At 38.5% G+C, this 25,692-nt stretch overlaps 1 protein-coding gene across 3 annotated transcripts in view; it reads right to left on the bottom strand.

Annotated features, from left to right (window-relative positions):
• The window catches only part of LOC105287192, a 187,923-nt gene continuing 162,231 nt past the window's right edge, over positions 1 to 25,692 (bottom strand). For all 3 annotated transcript variants that reach the window (XM_026970261.1, XM_026970260.1, XM_026970259.1), the window contains exons 3-7: positions 11,299 to 11,376; positions 8,980 to 9,161; positions 6,861 to 7,059; positions 4,498 to 4,604; positions 1 to 3,576 (exon numbers count right to left, since the gene is read on the bottom strand). In XM_026970261.1, the coding sequence (XP_026826062.1) occupies positions 3,451 to 3,576; positions 4,498 to 4,604; positions 6,861 to 7,059; positions 8,980 to 9,161; positions 11,299 to 11,376 (692 nt within the window). In that variant the 3' untranslated portion in view covers positions 1 to 3,450. The remainder of the gene's footprint in view (positions 3,577 to 4,497; positions 4,605 to 6,860; positions 7,060 to 8,979; positions 9,162 to 11,298; positions 11,377 to 25,692) is intronic.

Here is a 25,692-nt window from a genome sequence, read left to right as displayed (position 1 = left end):
TTTTGTTTTGATTTCGTAACTTATGTACGTTTCTCGCCTGTATCCAGCTTCGTGAACGATGATTGAAGATACACTATTGGGATTTGATTAGACATTTTGATGAATTACATTTGTTTTGATTATACGGTGCTAAAAATGCTTCAAAATGGGGACTCAGAGTTGAGGGAGGGAGGGGGTCACTAACCATCGGCAAACATTGGAAAGGGCCCACGTGCGTGGAGCGGAGCCTCCATTCGTCGTTCCAATGTCTGCCGCGTATTATATTTTGTATTTTGATTTCGGGCTGTCAGCCATATTTTCTTTTAATATGTACTTTAGTATACACACAAATCGTTATACTATTAAACCTTAATGATACCGAGAATAACAGAATTCTCAAGGATCCTCTTATTACGTTACTGTTACTTGCACCTCGGATTAATTGCTGGCGCTATCTCATCGTCGGTGCAACTGCGTTACGTGTTATTTGCATTACGTGTAACGTGCGCGCTTATGCGGTTTTTACGTAGATACTTACATGAGGTATATATATAGCACTTGGAGAACATGGCACATTTTATGCGTCGGACAGCTGATCCGCGACAACATCCCCTGCGTTTTTGTCACTATCGAACAGCACGCGTATGCATGCGCAATCGTGCGGATGCAAATACACCCCGGGGCGAAAGTCCCTCGAGAAAGATTTGCTAAAGTTTCGGTCGATCGGACTCAATTCTTCCGTAATTTTTTATACAATATTTATATTGGTAACGGGTGTCTCTCTCTCCATCCTTCCACGCTAATTAAGCGGCGAGCAATAAACTTCACGTTCAAATATATTTCCGCGAATGTCTTTAAATTATCTTTAAAGGTAACGGACAGGCAAAGGAATTACTTGAAATCTTATAGCTTTGATATTTTCTCAAATCCTTGTTCCCTTGTGTTTTGTGCAGGCATTTGCATAATTTTGCATGATTTCTCGCAGACTTTCCTTACCGAAGCGGGTATGATAAATATGACGTTCGTTATGTCAAATTAACACTTAATTAATGCTCTCATTCCAAAGCATTCTTCATTATTTAGTGCAACGTGTATAGGGAATGTTACTTTTTCTCTCATTCACTCACTCTTTCTCTCATATCTTCTCTCTTGCCTCCTTTCTCTCACACGGCTGTTGTTGTTAAGCACACAAATGTGCTCATTGCATGTTTAGCTAAATGCGACTGTTTGACGATTGGGTAAATCACATTAATCAATGACATTCAGTTATTGATTAATCTCCTTTTTGCCCAAATGTGACTTATTTAGCACGAAAATTGCGTTTAAACAGAGATAACCGAGAACCGCATTTGACGTTAAATAATACACGATGTAGGACGTACGATGATAAATATTTTACTCGAACATGCGTTGGAAATGCAGGCGAACCACTGCCTTGAAAAATTATTTCGCGTTGCGTTAAAAAATTGAAAATGCGTGTACGTGACATTTGTACCGTTCTGCTTGCTACACGAAAGAAATATGTTAATGTTTATAGCACGCGGATGCAATCTTAGCTTATCTCGTGATTCGTAATGGAAACATTGCATGTATCTTAGTCATTAATATGTATGGTTTGTACATACAGCTAAGCTGTCGATTAATATTCAGCACCATACGCATACTTTATGGATTACATAAAACGAATAACTGATAAAAATGTAGTAAACACGTAAGTAAATGTAGTAAACACGTAAGTAAAGGAAAAATAGAGATTACACCGCGGAAATATCGACTTTGAATTGAAACCGGCGTGAAAAAAGAATATCCTCTCAGATTATTTCTTAGATTGTTTCAATGATTTACAGCTGTAAAATGTGCTATAGAGTACTATAGAAAGAAATAATATTATAATAAATTCACATTTCATTCTTGATTTGAACGCTGAATTAAATCAAAGCCCGCTCTGTGAGCTCCATTTAATACAGATGCTGGATCTGCATTGAACTGACAGATTTCGAACTTAATTCACTTTGGTCTCGTGATATGAATTTACATTTTACAAAGTTTTCTTTAAATGTATGAATTTATACGCGAAACACTTCAATATTATACACTCAATATAATCCGTACATTCCAATAAAATTTCCTCATTTAGAGTTAACTTTATAAAATTTCATTATTTGAAGCGTTAAATTTTTAATCAACGTCTTTATAAATGTGTGTGTGTTTTTTTTATACAACGTTCCTCAATGCAAATTTTTTGGAATCATTCTATCTTTGTCCTGTTCGTAGGTGAAGCACGAGTTCGGTTACGTGGAACCGAACTATTACGACACTCTCTCCTTACAGGAGTCCTACATAGCAGGAAGCAGATAATAGGTAATATATGTATTTCGTGATCGACAACACTCTCGCAATCTCACGCACACGAGTTACACCTATGTACAAACTCACGCTCGCGGGCTCACACGGATTCACTTGACACCTCTTGCGAATTTTGTTCTTAATCGATTACGATTTAACGGCATGCCACGTGCACGCGACAGTCATTATTAATAATAATAACGTGGCTTCTTGCGTGTGCCACATGCGAGCGAATATTCTGACGCGAAATCGGAAATTGTAAAATCACCCCTTGCCTGCCAGTGTGCTGAAGTCTCGCGAATCCTGCTACTTGAACTCACATCGTGGAAATTCGAGTTACTTCCTTCATAAGATGCGGAAAATATCGGATTTAATAAAGTGAAGTTCCAGAACCGTCGCCATTATTTCATCTGCGGGTTTAATCCAATAAGGTGGCATCGTTTTAATCTTCCTAATGTTTATCTTGAACTTAATGAAATAAAGTATGACAAAAGTCATCTATGAAATTAACAAAGAAATAGTTCTGATATTTAAGCGTTGAATAAGGATGCTTTTCTTTCGATCCGTTCGCGATGATTCCGCAGCAAACAGCAACAGCAGGAATATTCTGGCGGACGCTTCTCGCAATAACGATTCCACGACCTACCTTGATTCCGCGACGAATTCTTTCATCTTCGTGACGTGCTGCTCTTCCAATACGTTGAGGTGCTCGCTGTTAATCCACGATGTCGTTGACGCACACAGTCCACGCGAAAATTCAACTTCTTCATCGTCCCGAAAACTTTACAAAACACGTGCAAAGGGAACTGGAGCCAACTTACCTGCGAGAAATTATATACAATTCGCAAGCATTAACACACGATGACACATAGCTTGTTGCTCCAGATTTGCTGCAAACTCGAACCAGCGATGACGGCGACTGTGGGCAAGAGGAAACGGGTGCAGGACGGGAAGTGGGATCAAAAGAAAGAAAGTTACAACAAGGTGGCTGATTGTTGTCCAAAGTGAAATTATCAGTCGAAGCTGTGAAGCATTCTGTAGTTCACCCCCTTCACCGACGACCACGCGAAGACCCCGAAGAACTTACAGGGTCATACGTGGCGAACGGTGGAGGGGGTCGGGCCGCTATGCTTGGTCCACCTCGTGACAGACCTCCATGTAGTCCGGATTGTGCATTATGTCCTTTATCATGTCCTTCAGTATTGTGTAACGTGGGAACATTGGATACACCTTCGAGCTGTTGTACTCCTCCTGCGATAGAAAGTGGTCCTCTTCAATCATCCCGATCAATAAACGATAAATCTGTACGCGTTTATCGTAGAGAGGAACCGCTTGACAATTTAATTCTCGTCTTTGAAGGATCTCTTTTATTCCACGATTTCAGTTAGAAATTTTGTGAATGAAACTCGTTCCGACAAAAGGTGTCGATTATTAGTCTGCAATAAAACGCGATGAGGATCAGAAGAATGAGGATAATTTTAATAGACTTTAACTTCCTGGAAAGTCACGTAAAATGTATTTGAACGACCTCTCCGAGTTTGAGGAGGTTTCGGATCTGTGACAATTCCGGGGCGAGCGTTTGCGGAAGGATCGAAGGTCAGCGAAAAGCGGAGGGTTTGCCTTGATATTACGGTACTCACGCACGGTCGTCTTTAATCTTCGATTTATTTGACACTGTATGGCGGAAGAGCATAAAACGAGTGGACGATAACGCGTCGCTGACGGGAGAGCCTTATAACAGCAACGGTACGCAAGTTATTGGAACGTAAAGGGAAAAAGGGTGATCGTAACAATGTTCTAATATGATAGCCAGTGTTACATTTCACCATCATCGAACAGCGTCGCCCTTTTACGACCATAATCGCGGAGTCGATAAACGATGTCTAGTGTGTGGCGTCTCAAAAATCTATTTTAACCGAAGAATGTCTGTATTCGACGATAATACTATTCTTATTAGTAAATTTTTATTTCTACGTAAAATAGTTATAAAGGAGCAATATTTTATATGCATAATATTCATTGTTTTGAGAAAATGTAATTTCCAACTTTGGCACCGAGGTATAGGCTGTTTAGGTAGTTGACTTATGAGATACAAAGAGCATACAATAACTTTGAAACCTTTTTTCATATTACTTTTCATCAGTATAAGAAATTAAATTACAAAGTGCATACCTTTAATTCTTTGATGAGATTCCTGAGACCTGTGTACTTTTTTAATAATCTGTACAGATCGTTGGTCATCTGAGTATTTTCCGCTTCGATTTGTGCCGTAGTCATACCTATGCAAAATGCATTATAATATATTTAATTGGGTTAAGCTAATAATTAATGCAACTATAAATATTTGCGTGGTTTCTAAAATAAATATTAAGAAAGTAAATAAAGGTAATTTAACAAATCATTTATTTAAAACATTTTTATATTTTTAAATCTCTCTCTATATCATTTATATAAAATATCTATGCATGCCATATTCCAAGAGAGGTACTCGAATATAATTGCTCCGTATAATTAATCCGAAAATGTTTTTTTTTTTTCAATTATATGGCATGGAATCTGTATACATGTCAATACGGCGTAGCATATTTTAACAAGTTTTTATTAACGAGAGAAAACGCAAAATCAAATTATGAAACCCATTATTGGATATTATGTGCGATTTTATTCTTGTAGTTTGCCTGACGTTTCACCATAAAGCATTAATTAACTTTCAGAAAAATATTGGTCTTGCTGCAAAACTGCGGAAATCTCGCAGAAAATTGACTGTTAATATTATATATTCGTTTACGCAGCATGCAATCAAATCGAAACACTGCGCAGCATATTTGACATGTAACAATATTTTCCAACTTTTTAACTTCCATTTTAACGTCCCTTAAAATGTTGTCCTGCAACTTTTTATTGTTTATTAATTAATTTACATACAGTTATTATATATTGCAAACTGCCATTTAGAATATTTTGGTTTATTCACTATCCATTCTCCATTCTTCCAATAACATCTAAAAATACATATTAGTTTGATCAAAATATAAAAAAACCGAAATAAAATAAAATCAATAAAGCAATGAAATAAAGTAAAGCATGATAGATACCGAAAAAAATGCAATATAAAACTATAAATATAATATAAAATAGAATAAAATGAGATATAATATAATATAAATATAATATAAAATAAAATATAAATAAAATAAAATAAAATGAGAGAGAACATAATATAGGCTGCAATTTCTGCTGAATTAGATATCGAATTAATCAATTAGCTCAAGTCGTTTGTATCGAATGGTTTCAATACATTACTTATATTTCGCTGCTGAAACAAAAAGAATGAGAGGGGGAAAAAAACATTCTTTTGATTAAGCGAACGAAGTATTGCACTTATATTGAATATTTTTTAATTATAGGTCTGTTCTTTATTGCTGAACTGCTGCACTAGTTCAGAGTTTATCCTTTTCCTTTCAATGTGTAGTAAAAAAGATAAACTCTGAACTAGTACAGTAGTTCAGCAATAAAGAACAGACCTTATAATATCGGGGGGCTCGCGGTAAATTCACGTTGTTAAGTTCTTCTGTTTGCCGAAATAATTTATGAACCCGCGATAATCACAGGCAGACGTACGATCGTGCAGCATCGCGGAAATGGCGTCCGCTTTTAGAACTCCTCGCAGGACACGGTAAAGAATAATTTTTATTGTGCTTTGCGATAATGAAAAATACCATAAATTTTCCACGCTCTGGAAAAGTAATTAATTTCTGTACGAAACATCGTTGAATATTTATAAAGAGGCAAAAACCAACGGAAACGGAAAAGAGTTAGCATACGTAGTTGTTAAATATCACAAATATCGAATTTTCCTTGAAAAATCTAATTTTTCGCCCTCGAACAAAAAGATTTAACGACCATTAATTTTCTAATGTTCATAAAACATGCCAATAACCTATCGAAAATTTCTATGTTATTGATAATCGACAGCAAAACCATTTCATTATTCAACCAAACATATACCCTTAAATAATAAAATCGAGAGATGGTAAAATATGACAGTTATTCTTCGCCTTAGAGCGCAATGGATCTTCGGTGTCTCCGATCTCTTCTGCATAATTTGCACAGGAGAACGTTTGATCCATTTCGTCGAACAGAGCAAGCGCATAATATTAATACTATCTATATCTACAATTGTAAAGATAGAACGGAAAAAAATGAAATAAGATCTATCTAATATAATATAGAAATAAAATAGAATTCGACCAAGCACGAAAATGTTTCTCGTTAAGCGAGAACAGGCGAGAGGATTATATGCTAATAAATTGCTAAGAAAAATTAATTCTAAAGTAATTCGCGATTAATTCGCTGCTTATTGAATCCCGTAATCGATCGAAGATGCTGAAGCTAGACAGCAATCAAAAGTCGCGAGCTAGGTGAACGAACGGAGGACAATGGGGAATTGTTTTCTTCCTCCGACAAAACTTCCGGCTTCCACTATTACTACTCTCAATAGCTACCATGCTGACTACTCTGCTTGAAATACTCACTCTCGAGTCTCTCGATGCGCTCTCGCTTGGTCTCAGCCTCCTCAGCGAGACGCGCCGAGGTTTTCACGCCTTCTCCGCTCTTGTGGGTCTTCTCCATGATGGAGCAAGCACGCAACACGAAGGCGGGCACCGTCTCCTGCTTCTCCTGCCTCGGTATATCCACCAACGTCCAATATTGTGTCTCCAGCTTAATTACGTCCTGGAAAGGGAAAACCGTCGGTAGCTTCGGGGCTTTGCGCGACGAGAAAATCTTGGGAGGAAAAGCACAAGCGTTTATGCAAGGCGATTGGTTGCCATCGTGCAGATCCTTTTATTCCCATATGCCAAAACGAGATGGCTGCTGATCGATTTATGAAAAGCGCTTTACAACGATGGATTTATTTGCAAAACTCCACGTTTTTGCGAAATTGCAGCGTCATTATAATCTATGGGTATTCATATTTATGATTTACAAACTGTAAACTTTTTGCAGAAAAAGCTTCGTGCTGTTGTGTCAAAGAAATCGAATTTTATTATTTTATTCCAAGATAACTACAAATATATCTCTGTTAAGAAATGTCGATTAAAATAATTAATCTAACCGTAGTCTTTCAATTTCTGTGCAATTTTATTTAATCTGTAATTTCATTTTAATTTATCGGTCCTGATTAAAATTCTTTTTTATTGAACATCAATTTTAATTAACTTTGGTGCTCTATTTAATTCCCTAACAACAGGAATATAACTGACGTGAGTAACGGTGAGTAATTGCGAGTTTATGCAACGTCGTTACAAAAGAACGACGATCATATTTGCGTCTCATGGGGTTTCTTTTATTTCTTTCCTTTTGCTCGTCTCGATACAAAGCGATATATCTCGAGATTGTACAAACATCGACGAAACAAACAGCGCGATTTATAGAGGGGTAATTTTCTTTCGCTCGTATCGCTCGAGGATTAATCCCAGATTCGTTTCTCGTTTCTGCCGACAAAGAAAAACCTCCGTGCTCCGGAGTCTCTTGATACGTGAGCGACGGAAGTTTTACACCGGAAACAAATACGCGCAAGCGTGCCCGCGAGATCGCTGCTCGTGAATTGCCGTGTGTGTACTCACCCTCGGGGAGAGCAAAAGATAAAACGGAAAAGGAAGGAAAAAACGGAAGATGACGATAACGCGCGCTCGTCTTTCGCGTTGGTCGCAAACGTGTTTGACGATCGTTCGAGTTATCTCTCGCGTGCATCTTTATTTGTTGCTTGTCCTGCAAACGCGCGATCCGTCTCCCAGATAACAAATGTCCATTTGCAGCATTCGTTTCGCGTGGTTGGATATTTCGGTAAATAAAACTATCGCATTTCGAATTTCTGTCGGCTACGCATTGCTCGTATATCGATTTGCGTCCGTTACTGTTGGGAATTTCGTGAATTATATGTAGCCGGATATTTTGTGCTCTTTGTATTGCCCCTGTGTTTAATGACGAATACATATTTACATTTTTCCAGACTTTCTTTATCTCCATCTGCTTGTTTTTTGGTAGCTTCCATTATTGAGTATCGAATCAGTTCACCAATTCATTATATATATAGTAATATATATTTCAGAACAGGAGATGTGTGATTTATCTTTTTATTATAAATTGCTTATATTTCTTAATTGTAAGTTAACTCTTTACTGTTTTTCTGACGATTGTTACCTCTTTCGCGCGCCAACATGTAAAAAGAATGAAATGTAGAAATATAGAAAAATAGAATGCACCGATAACATTAAGAAACGTGTGAGAAAAACATTTGATAATTTAGATCATTTGCAAAAGATCATTTACGCATAAGACAATACGTAAGATAATTTACTAAATTTTGTATGATCAGGACAAAATTGTTTATTAACTTCTTGACCAAGTAATTAACAAGCTTGTTGCAACGTTACGAATTATTAATTGCTTAACGATTCAGGATTAGAGCTGCAGCGAAAGCGAGCTGCGGCTCTTCGTTTACCTGTACAACCGAGTGGCATAATTACAGTGTAATTATGTCAACAGCAAGAGCGATATGGTCTGAGATCCGGTGTTTCTCGAGTACAAAGTGCAAAGGACAAAAACACGTGTGCCGTACCCAATTACAGCACTTGGCTATTCCGGTCTTACCTTGATCATAACTTTGAGATGGTTGTAACGCTGGAACACGTTGCGCACTTGCTTGCTGTCGGTGTACTTGCACATCAGTTCGACGAGGGCCCTTTTGGCGGTATCGTAGCTACCGTCCAGACGTATCCTTACGACTCTCAACCTCTCGTTCGTCTCGATCACTTCCTCCTTCGTTTGTCCACCTGCGTCCACCACAGAGACCCGCACATTGTAAGGGCTTACATGGATTACCGGATTCATTATTAACCGACCCGCGGTCACACGGGAGGATTGTGAAGGGAATGCGAACGAGAGGAGACGTCTACTAAAGATTTACGAGATGAAAGAGAGAGAGAGAGAACATAAAGTATGTTCTCTCATACAAAGAAGTATGTTCGTCTTAGAATCATGAAATCATGAAATCGTCATGTTACTTAATACTTAAAATTCATATGTATGTCGATTAATGTTGATATAATTTTCAAAGCTTAGTTTTAATATTAAATCGAATGTATGATAAATCTTAGAAAGATTTTTATTGATTCTGAATTTTTGATGAGCATTTTGATTTTAAACGTTTCAGTTACAATAATTTAATAATAAAATCCTTGATCTTTCTCTCTCTCTCTCTCTCGGAATATGCAAAAGTAAGATGATCTTGACTGTGTAATGTATGTTTTTTTTAATTTTCATAAAAGCAATTGTATTTCTAATAAAATACATTCTGAATAAAGAAGCATGTGCTAAGAAAAAAATTCAGACTACGCTTTTACACTATAACATATAAATTAGAGATAATTAAAAAACTTTTTTTACAGTCGTTGCTGATCGCCGTTTATATCGAAAATACAGATATCGGAAATTCGGTAATTTCTCTTCATTACGGATGCTCTGACGCATCGATGCATTTTGCGCTTGTGACTGCATCCGATTGATTTTCTTTATCGGGTGCATCAATCATCGCGGGCGAGACAGACAAGTCGCGTTTAAGCGTTAAATTTGAAGCAATGGAAGCAGTGATGACGACGACGACGACGACGCCGAAAATCGTCTCCAATTAATTCCCAATTAACTCGACACCACACGATAGCGCCCAAAGTTTCAACATAAATAAACCGGGCGACGCGATAAGCAACTTCGTCGACATGTCCTCGTTGCAGTTTCATCGAGTGCGCTACGAATTTCTCGTAAAAGTTCGAATGTCGGAAATGAATACTAAATTAAAATATATCAAGCAACATGTGATACGTCAAACAAGTTTGCAAAAATGTATTAATAATTTTATATTATATATTAATAAGCTGAGAAATAAATAATTTCGCGATTATCTCTCTTAAGTATTATTTTTTCAGAATTAGAATTAAATATTAACTTTGCTTTTAATCATTACTTTAATTCGTGAGTAAATTACAAAAATGTATAATTTTGAAAGTTAGAAGTTGCGAGAGATGATGGCTTTCAACACGCTCACTTTTACTATGAGAAAATCTAAATGCGTCATGGAATTTGTTACCAAAATTGAGGTCGATTACGAACCATTGTCTGTACACGTGTCATTGTCGTACGTTAGGAATTTATCTGATCGCGTTTCACCGGCGGCGGCATAGGGACGTTGACGTCGGAATTAATCATAGTTCTACGTTCGTCGATGGCAAAGCGTTAATCAGAACCTGACGGAATTCTCAGCCGACGGCGAAGTTTCCGTCCATTCAGCTAATACAGCCGCAACCGACATGCCGTAACTCGCGGTTTGGACCGAGAGAATACAAGAGTTTCCGCTTCGATTCCATTCATGGAACAACCAACAACCGTTCACCGTTGGCACACTGCCAGATACTTATTTTCAAGCGATACGTATAAACGTATAACATTTCTATTTGATTCGTTGTAATCGCTTGCACTTGAAACAAACACACACACACACACGCGCGTTAACTCTTTACTTTCAATTTCTTCAGAATTAAAAAAAATAAAAGATTTCTATTTTAAACTAAATATGAGAATGAGAAATATAAAAAATTTAATCTTTTCAAGCAAAAATCGATTATTAAATCTGTTAACATTGATCAAAGGAGAAGTAAGGCATCTCGTTTCTTTCACTGAAAGATGTTAGAAGACATCCTTATAAATTATAATTAGACACTTGCAAAAGTTTTGGTTTTATGAGTTTTTCTATAAAGTGATATAAGGAAGAAAGATACTTAAGAGAGAATACAGATTCGCAGTCTTTCTCAGCGCGCAAGATTATCGAGTAATAGTGATTAGCCAAAATAATAGGCAAACTTTAATTAAGCTTCTACGCGCGAAATGAGTGACGTAAAATATGGCGCTCAGACTTACTAGAGGTGCCTTCGTCCTTCACGTCCTGGACGATTCTTCGAACGCTCTGCGTGAATTTGCCCACGAGATTGGTGCTGGCTGAAACATACATAACGTTCGATTTGAAATAAATATTAAAAAATCTATTAAATCAAATTATTAAATTTAATTAAATCAATTATTAAATTAAATTCGAACTATCACACGTTTCATATTGCAAAGATATAAAACAATATCGAATAATTTAATTAAAAACGTTTAAAAGTATAATATTATTATATAATATAATAATATTATTAATTAAAAGTATAATATTATTACACTTAGTGATCTTTTACAAATTAAATCTCGTTATATTTAAGATAAGTTGATTTTATAAAAGATGTTTTTTTTAAATAAATCGCGTACTTAAACAGCTTTGAATCATTTAACGTTCGACCAGCAACATTATACAGTAAAATACATGAAAAGACGTTTCTTCCGACCGCAGCGGATAAAGTCGGGAATAATGGATAAGGACCATCGTTGTAAGGGGACGAAGAAGACGAAAAAGAGGTTTACAGCAAGGAGTGCAAACGTGACTCGATGCGACTCCGGAAAGTGGACGACTTGACGAGAAATACTAACATCATGCTCATGTACTTGCGTCGGAAAAGCGGACGGAAGCGAGCTAAAGCTTCTTTCCCGTAAAACACGAGATTGTTCTTAAAGCGGTCGTCGAAGTGGGCTTTTCAAGCGGTCGACCTCACCGAGGGCTCAACCGGCCTCCGCAGTTGCAATCTGCGACGGCTCGGCTGGGCTTGGCTCGGCGCAGCTGCAATTTTTCCGCAGCTTCGCGCACGTGCAACGTCGCACTTGTAAACGGCCGACCGATCGTCCATCTGTATCGAGAAACGCGGTATTCCAGGTCGATTCTGTCCGATGGATCTGGTGCGGGAATGGACAGCTTTATCACGCTTAATCCTTCAAGCGGCCGACTTAATCCCTCGCGAGATGAGAGCGGCGCGACGTCATACCTAACTAACTGCGCCCCGTAATTTCCAAATAAAGCTTGGCTGATTAAACGCCGGCTTCCCAGTGTCCGTACTTACGTCGGTCGCATAACAAGTATTTATCTCGGTATTTATCTGGACTCCGAGAGAGATAAAAGGTATTTTTGGTCAGTTCAAGCGTAATAGGCATTTTACTGTGGATATTAAAGAGATGTGGATGTTGGCTAAATCATTTCGTTTTACTACCTCTGCCGGCAGTGAGCGTTAATTTTTATTGCAAACCTCTGAATTTTATTGAAGAGGCCTCTACGGAATTATGGGCGTGGACGCAAATAAAGGTACAATGGCTCAATTTGTAGCTGGGATAATTTCCGCGTTTAATATGGTTGCGAGTAACATGAGAATGTAATCTACGAAGTTTTCCCCGCCCCCCCCCCCCCCCGTCTTCCGCAACATTTGCTTCACGAGAGAAATAGTTCTGCCTAATTATATTTCTCCCTCTCGCAAGAAACCGTTTCATAAGTTCTTAATGGGTGAACGTAAACATAGTAATGTTGGAGCTTCTGTCAGTGAGTTTCCCCTTCGCAGTACAAAACGCACGAAATGCGTTCCTAAAAGTACAATCCTCTTTTACAGCTTTGGCTTTGTTGCGCTATTACAAAACCAAAAGTCGACATTCCTCGTATTCTTCATTCAATAGTCTCGCATATACCACGATGCGGCAGTTCATTGCGGCAAAATTTTTCGAGAGAATCGTCAATTGCATTTATAAAAACTTGAGCAGTTGAATCTCTCTCAATGTTATTCTTTATTAGTAAAAATTTGGTTAGCATTTTTCTGTTTTCATAATTTTTACGATGGGTATCATTGAGCGTTATACCAAAATTCTGTTCAAGTAAAATCTAGCAACAATTAAGCAATAAATAAGGATCTCTCAGTTAGTTACATTTATGAAGTGTAACTTATAAAAAATTCTTCATTTTCAACTCAAAGAAGATTACAACTCAAAGAAGAAGAAAGTAAATTCTCTTTTATTCGGAAGGAATATGTCTATCTAGGATAATAATTTCTTTTCCTTTCACGAGCCTCTAAATTTGCGCAATTACGATGAAGTCAAGAAACGCAATTTGCTCAGGCAACCAATTACGCGAATGGAGAACGTTCTTCTTTCATTTAAGTACGATGAGTTTTGCGAGCTAGTGTGATACATTCGTGGCGTCATCATTCGCCGACAAAAGGGCGTTATCTGGTCTCGTTAAGATAATATGATTTGCGCCCCCAAGAAGAAGCTTCAGCCTGGCTGACTGCCAACTTGTAAAATGCACCGTAGACTCGCACCGTCTTGGTCCTATAGTCCTCCGAATTACCCGGTAATTGCATTCTATCGGTTCACGCGAATTTAACGGATTCAAATGCAGTAATGGAGAAACTCTCCTTTGGACAAAACCTCCGGATACAAGTGGTTTAATTGTATTTTTTCCGAGGAAACATTAAATACAATTACGTGTTTTTTTTATAAAAATGATTTAAAACCTTCTTCATTAATTGCTTAATCCATGCAAATTTTCATGAGAACTTTTAATTGTTTTAGTATAGCACAATATTCTGCACATACTCGTTTATAAGCAGGCAGACTTCGAGTAGTACAGATGCATTTATGATCCGCCAGTGCGCTTTATGCACTGTTACATGCAAACAAAAGACTTACATAGTTTCGCACAGGTGCAAAAAAGAAATCTATATTCGTACTCAAACATGTTAGTCAATTTGCATCACGCGGTCTGTATCATAATTCGAAAATTGTCGTAATATCTTCACTGAATAAGAACAGATTTCAGATCCCAAAAAAATCCGAAAAAATTATCTTTAGGATTTGCCGAAATGCAGGATATCTCGTGCAAATGGAATTATCTGGCATAGTACAAGAAGAATTTATTAATCCAGCTTCGACTTGCCATCACAGGCTTTTTCGCACATTACGTGTGTCTAGGTTTTTATAAAATTTTCCAAACTCGAGTGCGCGTCACCGCAACTCTCTTTCAAGGAGGGCTCACATCAAGTTATCCATAGGGAATACCGCGAAAGGTCGTGAGCCCTACTCATATACGTCACATTGCGCCATTCGATATTTCATTCGCGTTGAGTCGAGGCGAGGGGTTGCTCACGTCGTCCGGCATTTGTACTCTGTCGTGCCTTTTCTAGTGGCCGGATGGTTTCATTGGAATTCAGCGCGCGGCTCCTACGTGGCTCTCGTACCCCGCTCCTTCGATCACGAGGCGCCGGGACATATCTCGTAAAATAAGTGGTTCGAGGAAAGAGAGAGAGAGAGAGAGAGAGAGAGAGACATGGGCTGGATGCCAAAATGCAACAAGCGCATTGTCGTTCAAGCTGCACGGGGTGGATTCACCCTCTTCGCATCGGCACGCGCCGCTAAGTGAATTGTCGTTCTTGATCGCCCAACAGTTGATTGTTACCGAACGAACTCTCGTTATCCCTCCAGATTTGGCGCCACTACCGGCAATCTGTATCGCGATCGAGCAAAAATGGTGAGAGATGTGTTTTCTACGTTAGATTCAAACTTTCATGGCTGAGAGAAATTTGGTCTTGAGTTCTTCCGACAAATAATCTCTCCTTCTCTTTCGTGGTTACGAGCAATCTGGTCTTGAATTCTTCCGACAGATAATCTTTCTTTCTCTCTCTTTTTTCCATTACAGATTGCAGGAGGAAAAAAACCTATAAATCAAAATAGACTCCAATTGAAGTTTTTTTAAATTAATTGTTTAAGTATAATGAAGAAAAACTTACGCGATATGAGTTTGAAATATTCTATATAAAGAATTAATATTTTTCTGAGTATGAAACAACGGGGGACTTAACAAACACAGGAAGAATTTATATCATTTTATATATACCTATATATTTTTAACAGCTTGATGGAATTTCTCTCTGTTTTTTTATTGTGATTTATTTATTTATTGTGATTAGTTTATCTTGACAGCATGCATGGATCCGTTTTGTATTTTACCAGCCGTTTCTGTAAAATTAATTAAAAAAATATTGCAAAATTGTCTAAACAACTGTACACATAAAAATAAATACATACAAATTTGAACAGATAAACGTGACATAGTACAATTAAGTTTCGCGAATACAATGGCAGAGTGATGAAATAAAAAACGGCAGAAAAATAATGCAGCAAAGCCTACGTACACGTTAATCTATTTAGAAACTAATTCAGCTTTATATAACTGTCGCGATGCAGGCGGCCCGTAATTATTGTAGCTTAACGGTCGATAAAATAACTCCGTGATATTGTACGAAGCAAGAGTTCGCCGTCTCGTGTCTAACCGACCGTAAAACAACGCGACAAATTCTCGCAATAATTCGTGACAAGATAAAATGCTTCGTTTTTCTGCGATGAACGTTTCCCAAGACCCTCCTAAGTCTTAATAGTCGTAAGTCTGGTAACCTCCTGATGGAGAAGCGCGCGATCGTTAAGGAATGCCCTTAAGAGGAGGGTTGGGCGACCTTCAGGCTTCCTCAATCCTTATCCTGGAAGCTCCATGTCGGTCTCAGAAGATAGTTAAGTTTGCGGCCGCGAGTAAGTCGTCGTCTCGGTCTTTACTACCTCTAGAATTGCCCAATTCGTGCGCAAAATCGTTGCCATCAGAGACGAAATTTTTACTGCAACTGCACGCGAGTTCCGCATAGATCGTTAACGACGAATTTGGCGTGGACAGTTTACAATTGCGAAGGATCTCGTGCCCAACTCGTAAAAAAATGCTACATTGCAGTATTGTCGCCGTACTTCGCCGATGGAGCCGGAGCTGCTGTTGGTGCAATCCGAACAGGGATGTGATCAGAACGGGATCTGCTCCGCACAGGCGAATCTCGCGCCGCACAGATCAAACGTATTGACCGCACCTCTGCGGCTTTTCCGATACGCGGGTCTGCTCGTGTGTGCAAGTCGGATTATACGATGCTTTTTCACCGGCAACAAACGCCGCTGTGTGTGCTAATGGAAAACGCATCGCGTGATTCAATGGCCTTATGCTACAATGAGGAAGGAGAGACCTCCAGCTCGCGAATTATTATCTGAATTAAATGAATTTAGCCGTCACGTGCGATAAACAAGGACAGTGTTGTTGTTGGTTTCCTGCTCGAGATATTGCGCGATGCAATCTTCATCGTCTGCGTGACAAAAGGCAACTCCGACATTGCTGAGAATAAGACACGCTAACGTATTAAAGTAACAGACTATCAAAATTGTCGATTCTAAATTGTTCTCGCAATTTCTTCTAGGTAAATGGTCGATATCACTCCGTCGACATAATATAGTCGATGAGTAATACGTGACAATGATGCAAGACGATATATTTCGCCGTATTTCAAGCGATTGCGTTTGCGAAATAATGATCGATTTTCTCCTCCCTCATGAAAGTTCCAGTAGGCAAAGTACTTGCGCTTCTAGCAGGAGTCGCAAAGGGATGTCGGGAGAGCGGGCACGGAAAACGGCAGTGGTAACGAGTGAAAAGCTCGATCTGGTCGATGGAAACCTTTCAGCGTTTTCACGTAGGGAAGTTCCTATTCGAAAAAGGCGTGCTGACGCGCGTGTCCCAGCAATCCCACTATTTCTCGTTACGGGGCGAAAAACCTTATACCGTAGCGTGCCGTCCACCACCATGTACACGGACATGCACACGTACGTACACGCAGCTTGAGTCTGAATAATGTCGGATCCGTGTTGCGCCGACGTAAATTTTCGTTTGCGCTAAGAGGTCGGCCGGAAAATTAAATTTTATCCCAGCGCCGCTGCCATTAATTGCAAATAACGTTAGGGAACGTCAATCGCAACGCACATTTATTAACGCCGCGCTATCTGTTTCCAGTATTGTGCGATCGATAATTGCTCGGGATCGTGCTCTAAATAGAAGCATTGATTGATTAAATATTTCAGCAAACTATTTAGCGTGTTGTCCCACCTGCGGGGAAATATAAATATTTTAATAATTCTTATAACGAACGAAGAGCCAGCAGTCGCGATATCTTAATATCTTTAATATCTTAAAGATGATATTTCAAACTGCCTCGTTTAACGAAACTCCAAGATGGTGCGTTCGACCTCAGCTCGTCGGATAAAATGGCGATGCAAAACGACCGCTCGAGGGGATCAGTGACGGTGAGTCCGATAGCGACTGGTCGGTCGTTAAGAAAGTTCCGTAGGAGTCACGGATTTATCGGGCGGATTCCGAGTGGCTACGTGTCAGGACGCGGAGGTCTGTGCGAGAAGCAGATAAACGAGAGACGTCTGATACATCGTCTTGCCCGATACTTCTTCCAGGTCGGTCCTTACAGCCGCGTCCTGATGGCCCCGAGAGCCCCGGGCGACAAAATTATTCGCCAGCATTAATGTTCAGAGTGTTTCGCGATACGATACCCGCAGCTATATAGAAATTTCTAACGAGATAACTTTGGCTAATTCAAATTTTCAAGCTATGAATATGAATACGGGAAAATGACCTCTGTATCGTTTCGTGATGATGGAAGTTCGACAATTGACCTCGCGAATATCTCTGTGTATTTGCAATATGGAAAGCTGAATGCGACGGGATGATATTAGATTATTTCAATTATTATTATTATATAGATTATTTCAATTACTACATAAAAATCTCAATTCTGTATGTATAAAAATATACGTGTGTGTACTTATTTAAATCGCTACATTCTTTACAAAGTTGCATCTAACAATCAAATTAGAAAAAAAAGAGTCAATAATGAAAAAAGAACTATAACTTTTAAATATTCTTGATAGCTTGCGGAAAGAACTTTTAATTAATGTTGCAAAAAATATTGATAAAAATGACATGAATTTTTTAATATAATTGCGCAGAAGATATGACAAAAACGGTTAACACAGTATTATTAATCTGAGAGCCCGTTTGTTAACGCTGAAAGGCAGCACTGCGTCCTCTCACGTCGAGGCGGATATCGAGGAGCGTCTCTTCTATCGAATAATTCCGCACCGACGTGTACCGCCCACATTCGATGAAATACCCGGTGCGCACTGATTCTTCCTTCGGATGGTATCAGCGGCGGAAAAGCAGATTATCCAGACACGTTCCTACTTTTTTTTGTCACGGCCTAGCTTGCAAATAAATATATGCACGAATATGAGAAATCATAGATAGGATTGCTTCTTTCATCAAACGCGATAGAGTACGAATGTAATTCTGTGAACATTCTTACGAGACAAATTTCTGTCTTTCATACGATGAATTTCTGCTCTTTAGAGAATTACAAGTTTGCATCGCTCAATTTTCACCTAATACAAAAGTAACGAAATATTCTTTTTCAGGAAAATGATAAAAATTAATAATAAAATAGACGAATTTGAAAATTCATATACATATAGTATTTATTGCTCTCAAGGAAATTATAAAAAGAATTTATAGACAGGAAAAGTAAATTTGTAGTGATAACAAGTGAATATAAATATAAATTCGTAAACAATTATCGGTGCTAATCTGCGAAAGATTCTTTTACGAAGCATCGACAGGATTACTTTTATCGCGCATAATAACCACGTACATGCGCGTGTGATGAGGTAGATATTGTATAACGTTGTCAGCATCTCTTCCCTGAAGCAAATTTCTATCCGCTTGACACAAAAGTTTCTCGTGAATTTATAATTCCTCTTTGCTGGAAATCCTGCTTTCAATTCTGCTAACATGATGCTGCAGATTTGCTGAAACATTTTTCACGACGATGTCGAGAAAGCGATACGATAAAATGGTAACAAATAAATAAGATGGAAGCCTTTATATTTGACGATACGATAAAGTTTTTCTTTTTTCTGCAATGAAAACTATTTCGAATATTTTTATGATATATCTCATGCAGAACGCAAGTTGTACAACATTAATCGAATTACATGATTAATCGAATAAAATATATCATCTTAAAAAAAGATAAGATAAAATAATTCGCGAGCGATGTTAATAAATTATTATCACGGGCGATGTTCTGAAATCCTGATCTCATTAAATCAGTATCGACATTAATCGAATTCGGAGATGCGAAATTTCTTCGTAACTTTCGCGAGTCAGAAGATCGCTTAGGAAAATTGAATTGAATTCCAATTCTAAGAATTAATTACTATTAATTCAAGATGTTCGGGATTAAATACCGTTTACCGGATAGACGAAGTGCGCACTGAGAATAGAAAACGGACACGGCGCCTTTAAGGGTGAATCCACGCCACCATAAACGCGATCGTGGTTGCAGGTATTCGCGCGACTATGCACGGCATTCTATTTCAAGCCGTCGTTGAATCACCGTGTTGCCTGTGCGATCGAATTTATTGCTGAGAAACGCAACGCTAAGTGAGAAGCCTCGATCACGCTCACGTACGATAAATCGCGCGGGCATTCCGTGCGGTTATCGCGCGGATAACTATCCGATACACTTTGGCTCTGCAAATCAAAGTGTGCACTTGCAGCGCACTCGACGTCAGTGGAACACTCCGGGTGTCTGCGAACGCATGATTTGTTGCTGGATATAAATATACGGATACAATATCTGGACGATATTACCTTCTTGCGACGTCAGCCATGTCATTGTTATCATTAAGAGAGAAACGTACACCAATGGTCGATGGAAGCGCAAGAGCATCATTTTTCACAAGTTTCAAATGTTCGATACTCGATATTTGAGCGTAATTAAACACCAAGTTGAGATTTTGATAAACTACACGAGCGAGGAATAATGTCCCGTGCCTTATCTTTGCCATTAATGCTTAATTTGCTCTCAACTTTCCATGATTTGCAGCTCGAAAATAATTATCGTCGTCGACGAAGGTCCTTTCGCTATTAAAAGACAACTTTTAATTTTTTCAAAGAACGAGTTTCTACTCTTTCAATTCTTTTTCAATTGTCGTTTGCCGCGCTGTCTAAATGCGCATCTTTGACTGATGACCGCATCGATGACTGACTGAATCGTATACATTGCGCAACTTTGAATCGTAAAAATCTCCCGCGACAAGGAGGACGGATGAACAATAAAACATTCCAGGAGGCCCCACCCATATGCACCATTATATGAGGCATATTACGCGCGATTTACAAGGACTGCTCCTTGCCGATTATTAATAGTGATTATCTCGACCAGTTTCAGGTTTCTTTAGGAACTACGCTTTTATTATGATTGAGTCACTGCAATTATTAACTACAAATGTATCTTTATGTCCATCATGATCGCAAATCTATACGTATACCCAAATTAAATACGCTAAGGCGTTAAGGCGAAATGTAGCAACAATACAAAAATACAAAATGGAACAAGATAAAATTAGAGATACGTCATCCATTGTTCCTCGCGTTAGGATCCTCTTTCTGAGGTTTACACGTGATAAATCTTGCAACTTTGTTTTCTGACACTTTTTCTCGTCAGAATTTTAATAGCGGCGAAATTTCATCTCGAACTCGTTTTAATCGCCATAGATAGCGTGGCGGCGTGGTTTAAATAACCGTAACCGCACGTCGTCGTTCAACGTTTTCCGATTACCGTGACGACGCACTGGAGCGCACAAAGTCGCCGATAATGAAGCGTGAAAACGATCCAACCCTCTCTTTTACGTGCCGGGGGTGGCGTATATATCAAGTATCCTTCTAATGGCGATCCCGCCGAGGGACGCAGAGGAATCGACACCGCCCAATATCTGCGATTTATCGTTGCCACGAGCTCTCGTGGGATTCACGAATTCGCGACGAATAAAGCCACGAATACCGCGGAAGGGCGGAATGGAGGTGACTAAAAGGGAGACGAGGGTGCAATAAAAAGGCAGAGGGAGGCGGACGCGCGAAAAAAGGCGCGGACCGCTGGTCCCCCGAGATAACCGGTTGCTCAAACATTTGCATCACCGACGACGATGAATCACGATGCGGCGAGGCGTAGGTCGTCCCGCGACACGTTATATCTCGGCACGGGAGAAACATAATTCCCTGGGAAGAGGGAAGAGGAACAGGTAAAAGAACGGAGGTGCCTTTTTGTCCCCCCGTCTATTAAGACGCACAAAGAGGCATTCTTATTGCGCTCCGCGAGCCCCGTCGCACAATTAAAGTCGACTTTATCGTAATTAGAATTGGAACGGACATCGGATTTCTGCGCCTTCCCGCGGCTACCGTTGCATCCTGTCGCCGCAGCCGGCGCAAGAATCCTTCGTGACTACTTTCCCCTTCGGGAAAAGGGAGGAAAATGGAAGACGGAAAAGGAAGAAGAAAAAGAGCCGCGGCAAAGGTCGAGTCACTCGATTATACGAACTTGATTCACGGGATGAAGTCTGTTCCGCATTCTCGAGAGCAACGTCCGCTTTTTACGATTATGCGAACTCGGGAATTCTATTCCGCAATTCCATTCGGTATCTTTCAGTCTAGTGTACAGTTGCGATTTAAAATTCGAATGAAATTCATTATTTTTAATTGATCTGTTTAATCAGATATTTATCATTAGTCATTAACAAGCCTCTTTTCATTTTCAATGTATCAAGTTCAATGATGCAAGTATGCATTATGAGATACGTTACATACGAGACGCAATCTCGTTTCGACACCAACTTCTATCATGTGCAATTTTGCCATTAAACGCATGAGACGTGCATTTGAGGAAATATGTTGGTCAGTAAATGATACACTTTATTGTCGATCGCCTCCGCGTCTGGCATTGAATGTTGTTGCACGGCACAGTGCAACGTTTCCTTACGTAATTACAATTGTGACCGATTGTATTGAGAATATATTGAAGGAATACGTATATGGAATCCTATAATTTATTTCACGTCAAGTCATTAATCAGGAGTTGGACGCACTGTTCTTGCGCTTATCACATTCTGACATTCTGAGAAATCCTTGCCTTCTGCTGAGGCCTCGTTTTTCCAAGCTAATTATGCAAGGTATCTTTACGAAGAAATCGATCCAGATCACCGGCTGTTTCATTTCACGCGCATTCGTGCTGACGATCGCGATCTTGATCGCGCAACTATGCGAACCGTGTAATTGAGGAGTGGCTCTTTTTGCAGAATTTATCGTCACTTTATGTCGCCGCTTTACGAGAACGGCACGCATCTCTGGTGACCGTAAAATTTCCAGTAATTTACCACAAGCACACAAGCGTATTCTCATTTGGAAAAAGATAGAGAACTTCTTTGTTAAAGCAAACGTGATAATTATAACATTGCAACGTATTCTTCTTGAGACCGCTGTATTAAACAAAATCCTCTTTGTGCGAAACAGAACTAAAGAGATTACCAACAAAATATGCAAAAATGTTTAACGCATCAACAAAGTGACTGGAAGTTCCCGTTGAAGAAGCACCTTGAAGGGAAGTAAACGTAAGTATTTCATCCGTAACTCGGAACAATGGAACGTTTCGCAGGGAAAATCGTAGTTTATATCGGCGATTGTAGTAAACGCATCTGACGCTATCTATAAGAAGCGCACACAATGCGACAGAATTTACCGTCTAATTATATCGCGAAATATTTCACCAGATCTATGCACTATACGTGTGGAGTCGCGGCGTTCTCACAAGGTATATCGCGGCAATTTTGGTTAACACCACGGCGATTCACCACACGTGCAACTCGCGTGCCGTAAATTCTGAAAGCGCAATTATGGCCTGTGTGTGTGAGTCTGCGGGTGGAGGCAAAATATAAGTACTTCACGAATTCGGCCAATTTACTTGATAGTTTACACTACGAGCGCAAACAATATCTCATGATGAAATATAATATATTTTAGATTTCTTACGAAATCAAATCACAACTTAATTTCTATATTAGTTTATTATTTTAATTTATATAAGCATATTTTTATTATCTATTATGCAATATATATTTACGTTATTTATTATCTTATTCCTATTAATTAATGTGTGTTATACTACAAATATATTAATCAGATTATTATATACATGTATTTTCTCATTACGGTAAATAAATCGGAAGAAGGAAAAGATGTGTCAACATCTTGATACATCCGGCGGAAAAACCGAACGATAGTTCTTGATAAATGCATAAAACTGATATTAATATTGTTTTTAATCACGCTTCCATCTCAATTCGATGAAGAAAACATTAGGATTAACTGACTCTCCCAGATCATGATTTGCATTTCGCTCCGCTTCAGGGAAATAGCATGACTGGCAGAAGCTCGATAACTTTTATCATGTGCGCTTCCGAGATACGCTAAAACGTAGTTTTCTTAGGCAAAACGGATTAAATCAGAAAATAAAAAAATATTAATTTAATAAAATATTAGAGAAATACATATAACAATTAAGCATAAAATTGCGTTTTTATTCATTACATCATATAATTAATATTGCTTTCATGATCGCATGGCATGAAAATAAAATTAACAGAACTAGTACAATAATTATTGTTCAAGAGTATGCAAAATATCAGCTTTACTCATATACTGCGAAACTTATTTTTCTTTCTGATCACAGAAAGATGATTTGGAATTCGTATACCTAGAAAAGTGATGTCATGAAAAAGATCCTTGTAAAAGTAATCAATTAATCTGTTTATTTTCACGTGATATTATAATATTCTATAAATTATTATAAATTCGTACTATTTCTATAGAAATCCATTCCAGTGGTTTTACTTTAACGATAAAAATACAAAAAACATGATCCATGTTGTATGTTTTACCAAAAAATTATTGCATATTTAAAAAATAATTTATTAATAAAATATACAAAATGCACCAAAGTTTATATTATACGCGTTTAAAGCAAGTCATTATCTTATAATAAACTTTAATATAAATTATTTAATGTTAATTGTTAATTAATTATTTATTGAACGGTGCATATTGATGGGATAAATATACCGTGCGATTACTGATAATTAATTATAATAATAAAATACGACGCTGCGCAGAATTTTATTTCATAGTTATTTAAATTAATCAATGTAAACTGAACACGCATCACATCGCGAATCTGTCGTCATGTTATTGTCGTCATGTTATTGTTATGCATAAGCTTATTATCGAATTATTAAATATAATTTCAGCGCATTGATACACATTATTATCGCGCTATTGCACGGAATATTGGATCTTGAGAATAATTTTCTCCGTGGATATTCTTCTTCTACGGTACGTTAGGCTTTCATTCATGAAGAGCGCCCGTAATTAACTAAGGAGTTTAATTAAGTAAGATCCATTATTACGTTTAGGGCCCGCGTTCTCTGCAGTCAAACTCATCTTTCCTTTGTGAGATCAGATAAAAATCTTCGCAGTACACACGTTCACTTTAATCCGCGTGTAGACGGAAGCACGTTCGTGGTCAAAAAAAAGCACGGGGCTTAATTAAATTCCATGGATTGCTTTCGTGCCGTGGCGTTTCGGGTCGGTGCATTTTGTGACTCTGCTACGAGGATCCTCGTGGTAAGTATACGGGCATCCGCATTCAGAAACGCGCGCTGTGATGTCGATGGCAGGTGCAGAGCACGGGTTTTACACGTTTACAAATTTGTCGAAAATTCAACGATTTTACTTTTACATCCAGCGAGGATATGTCAGCTGTGATAATAAACGTAGCAAAAATATTTGCGACTCTTGTAGAAACACCGGCGGTTTTCTAAAGCACTGACTTTCGCGTCTCTTTTCTTCTCCTAATTTTCATACATTGTTGCCTCTTCATGCGCAATTCTAAATTAATTAATTCTTTAGATTCTGTTCACGTGTATCGGGTTCGTCAGCGAAACTCTAATGAAATCCGGTAACTTTCCAAAGCGTTTTCGTCAAGGTATTGATGTGACCCTAATCCGCTTTAATCCGTGAAAAGGGTAATCGACACGTAATATGACGACACGCATTCGGGTGCAATCGCGATCGACAGCGGAATTGCCGGCGAAAATGGCCTTGCATTTTGAAGACTTCATTGCGACGAGCGTTTGCGATACGTGCACTTTACGATGCGGTAATTTCACGTGCTTGCATCGTTGATCGGGTTTGTTCTGAACTCTTCCACCGCCCACGCTTGCACGGCGTACCCTTGAACCTAATCTCCGAGATTGCAAGCCGAGGTCCGGATTACATGATGTAAATTTATGAATAATCAATGGCTCTCGAGTTTGGTTCATTCGAAACGTATCTCTGCGAGGATCGTAGCTATGTAGAGTGTTTCATAAACGTCGCTATTCATCTGTAGTTTATTTAAATAGGTTGATATGGATTTATCCTTGAGTAAAATATCAGCAACATTTAAGCTAACAGAATGATTGTAATATCGTCCAATAAATATTGAATTGAATTTAGAAGAATTTTATTTAAAAATTCATACATAAAACTCTTCTTAGAAATTAAATTGGAATTGGGAATTGGAAATTAAAATTATTATTATGAAATTTAAC

This window comes from Ooceraea biroi, chromosome 6 (assembly GCF_003672135.1).
Source record: "Ooceraea biroi isolate clonal line C1 chromosome 6, Obir_v5.4, whole genome shotgun sequence".
NCBI lineage: Eukaryota > Metazoa > Arthropoda > Insecta > Hymenoptera > Formicidae > Ooceraea > Ooceraea biroi.
Note: the sequence above shows the minus strand (reverse complement) of the source record. Positions and strands in the feature narration are given on the sequence as shown.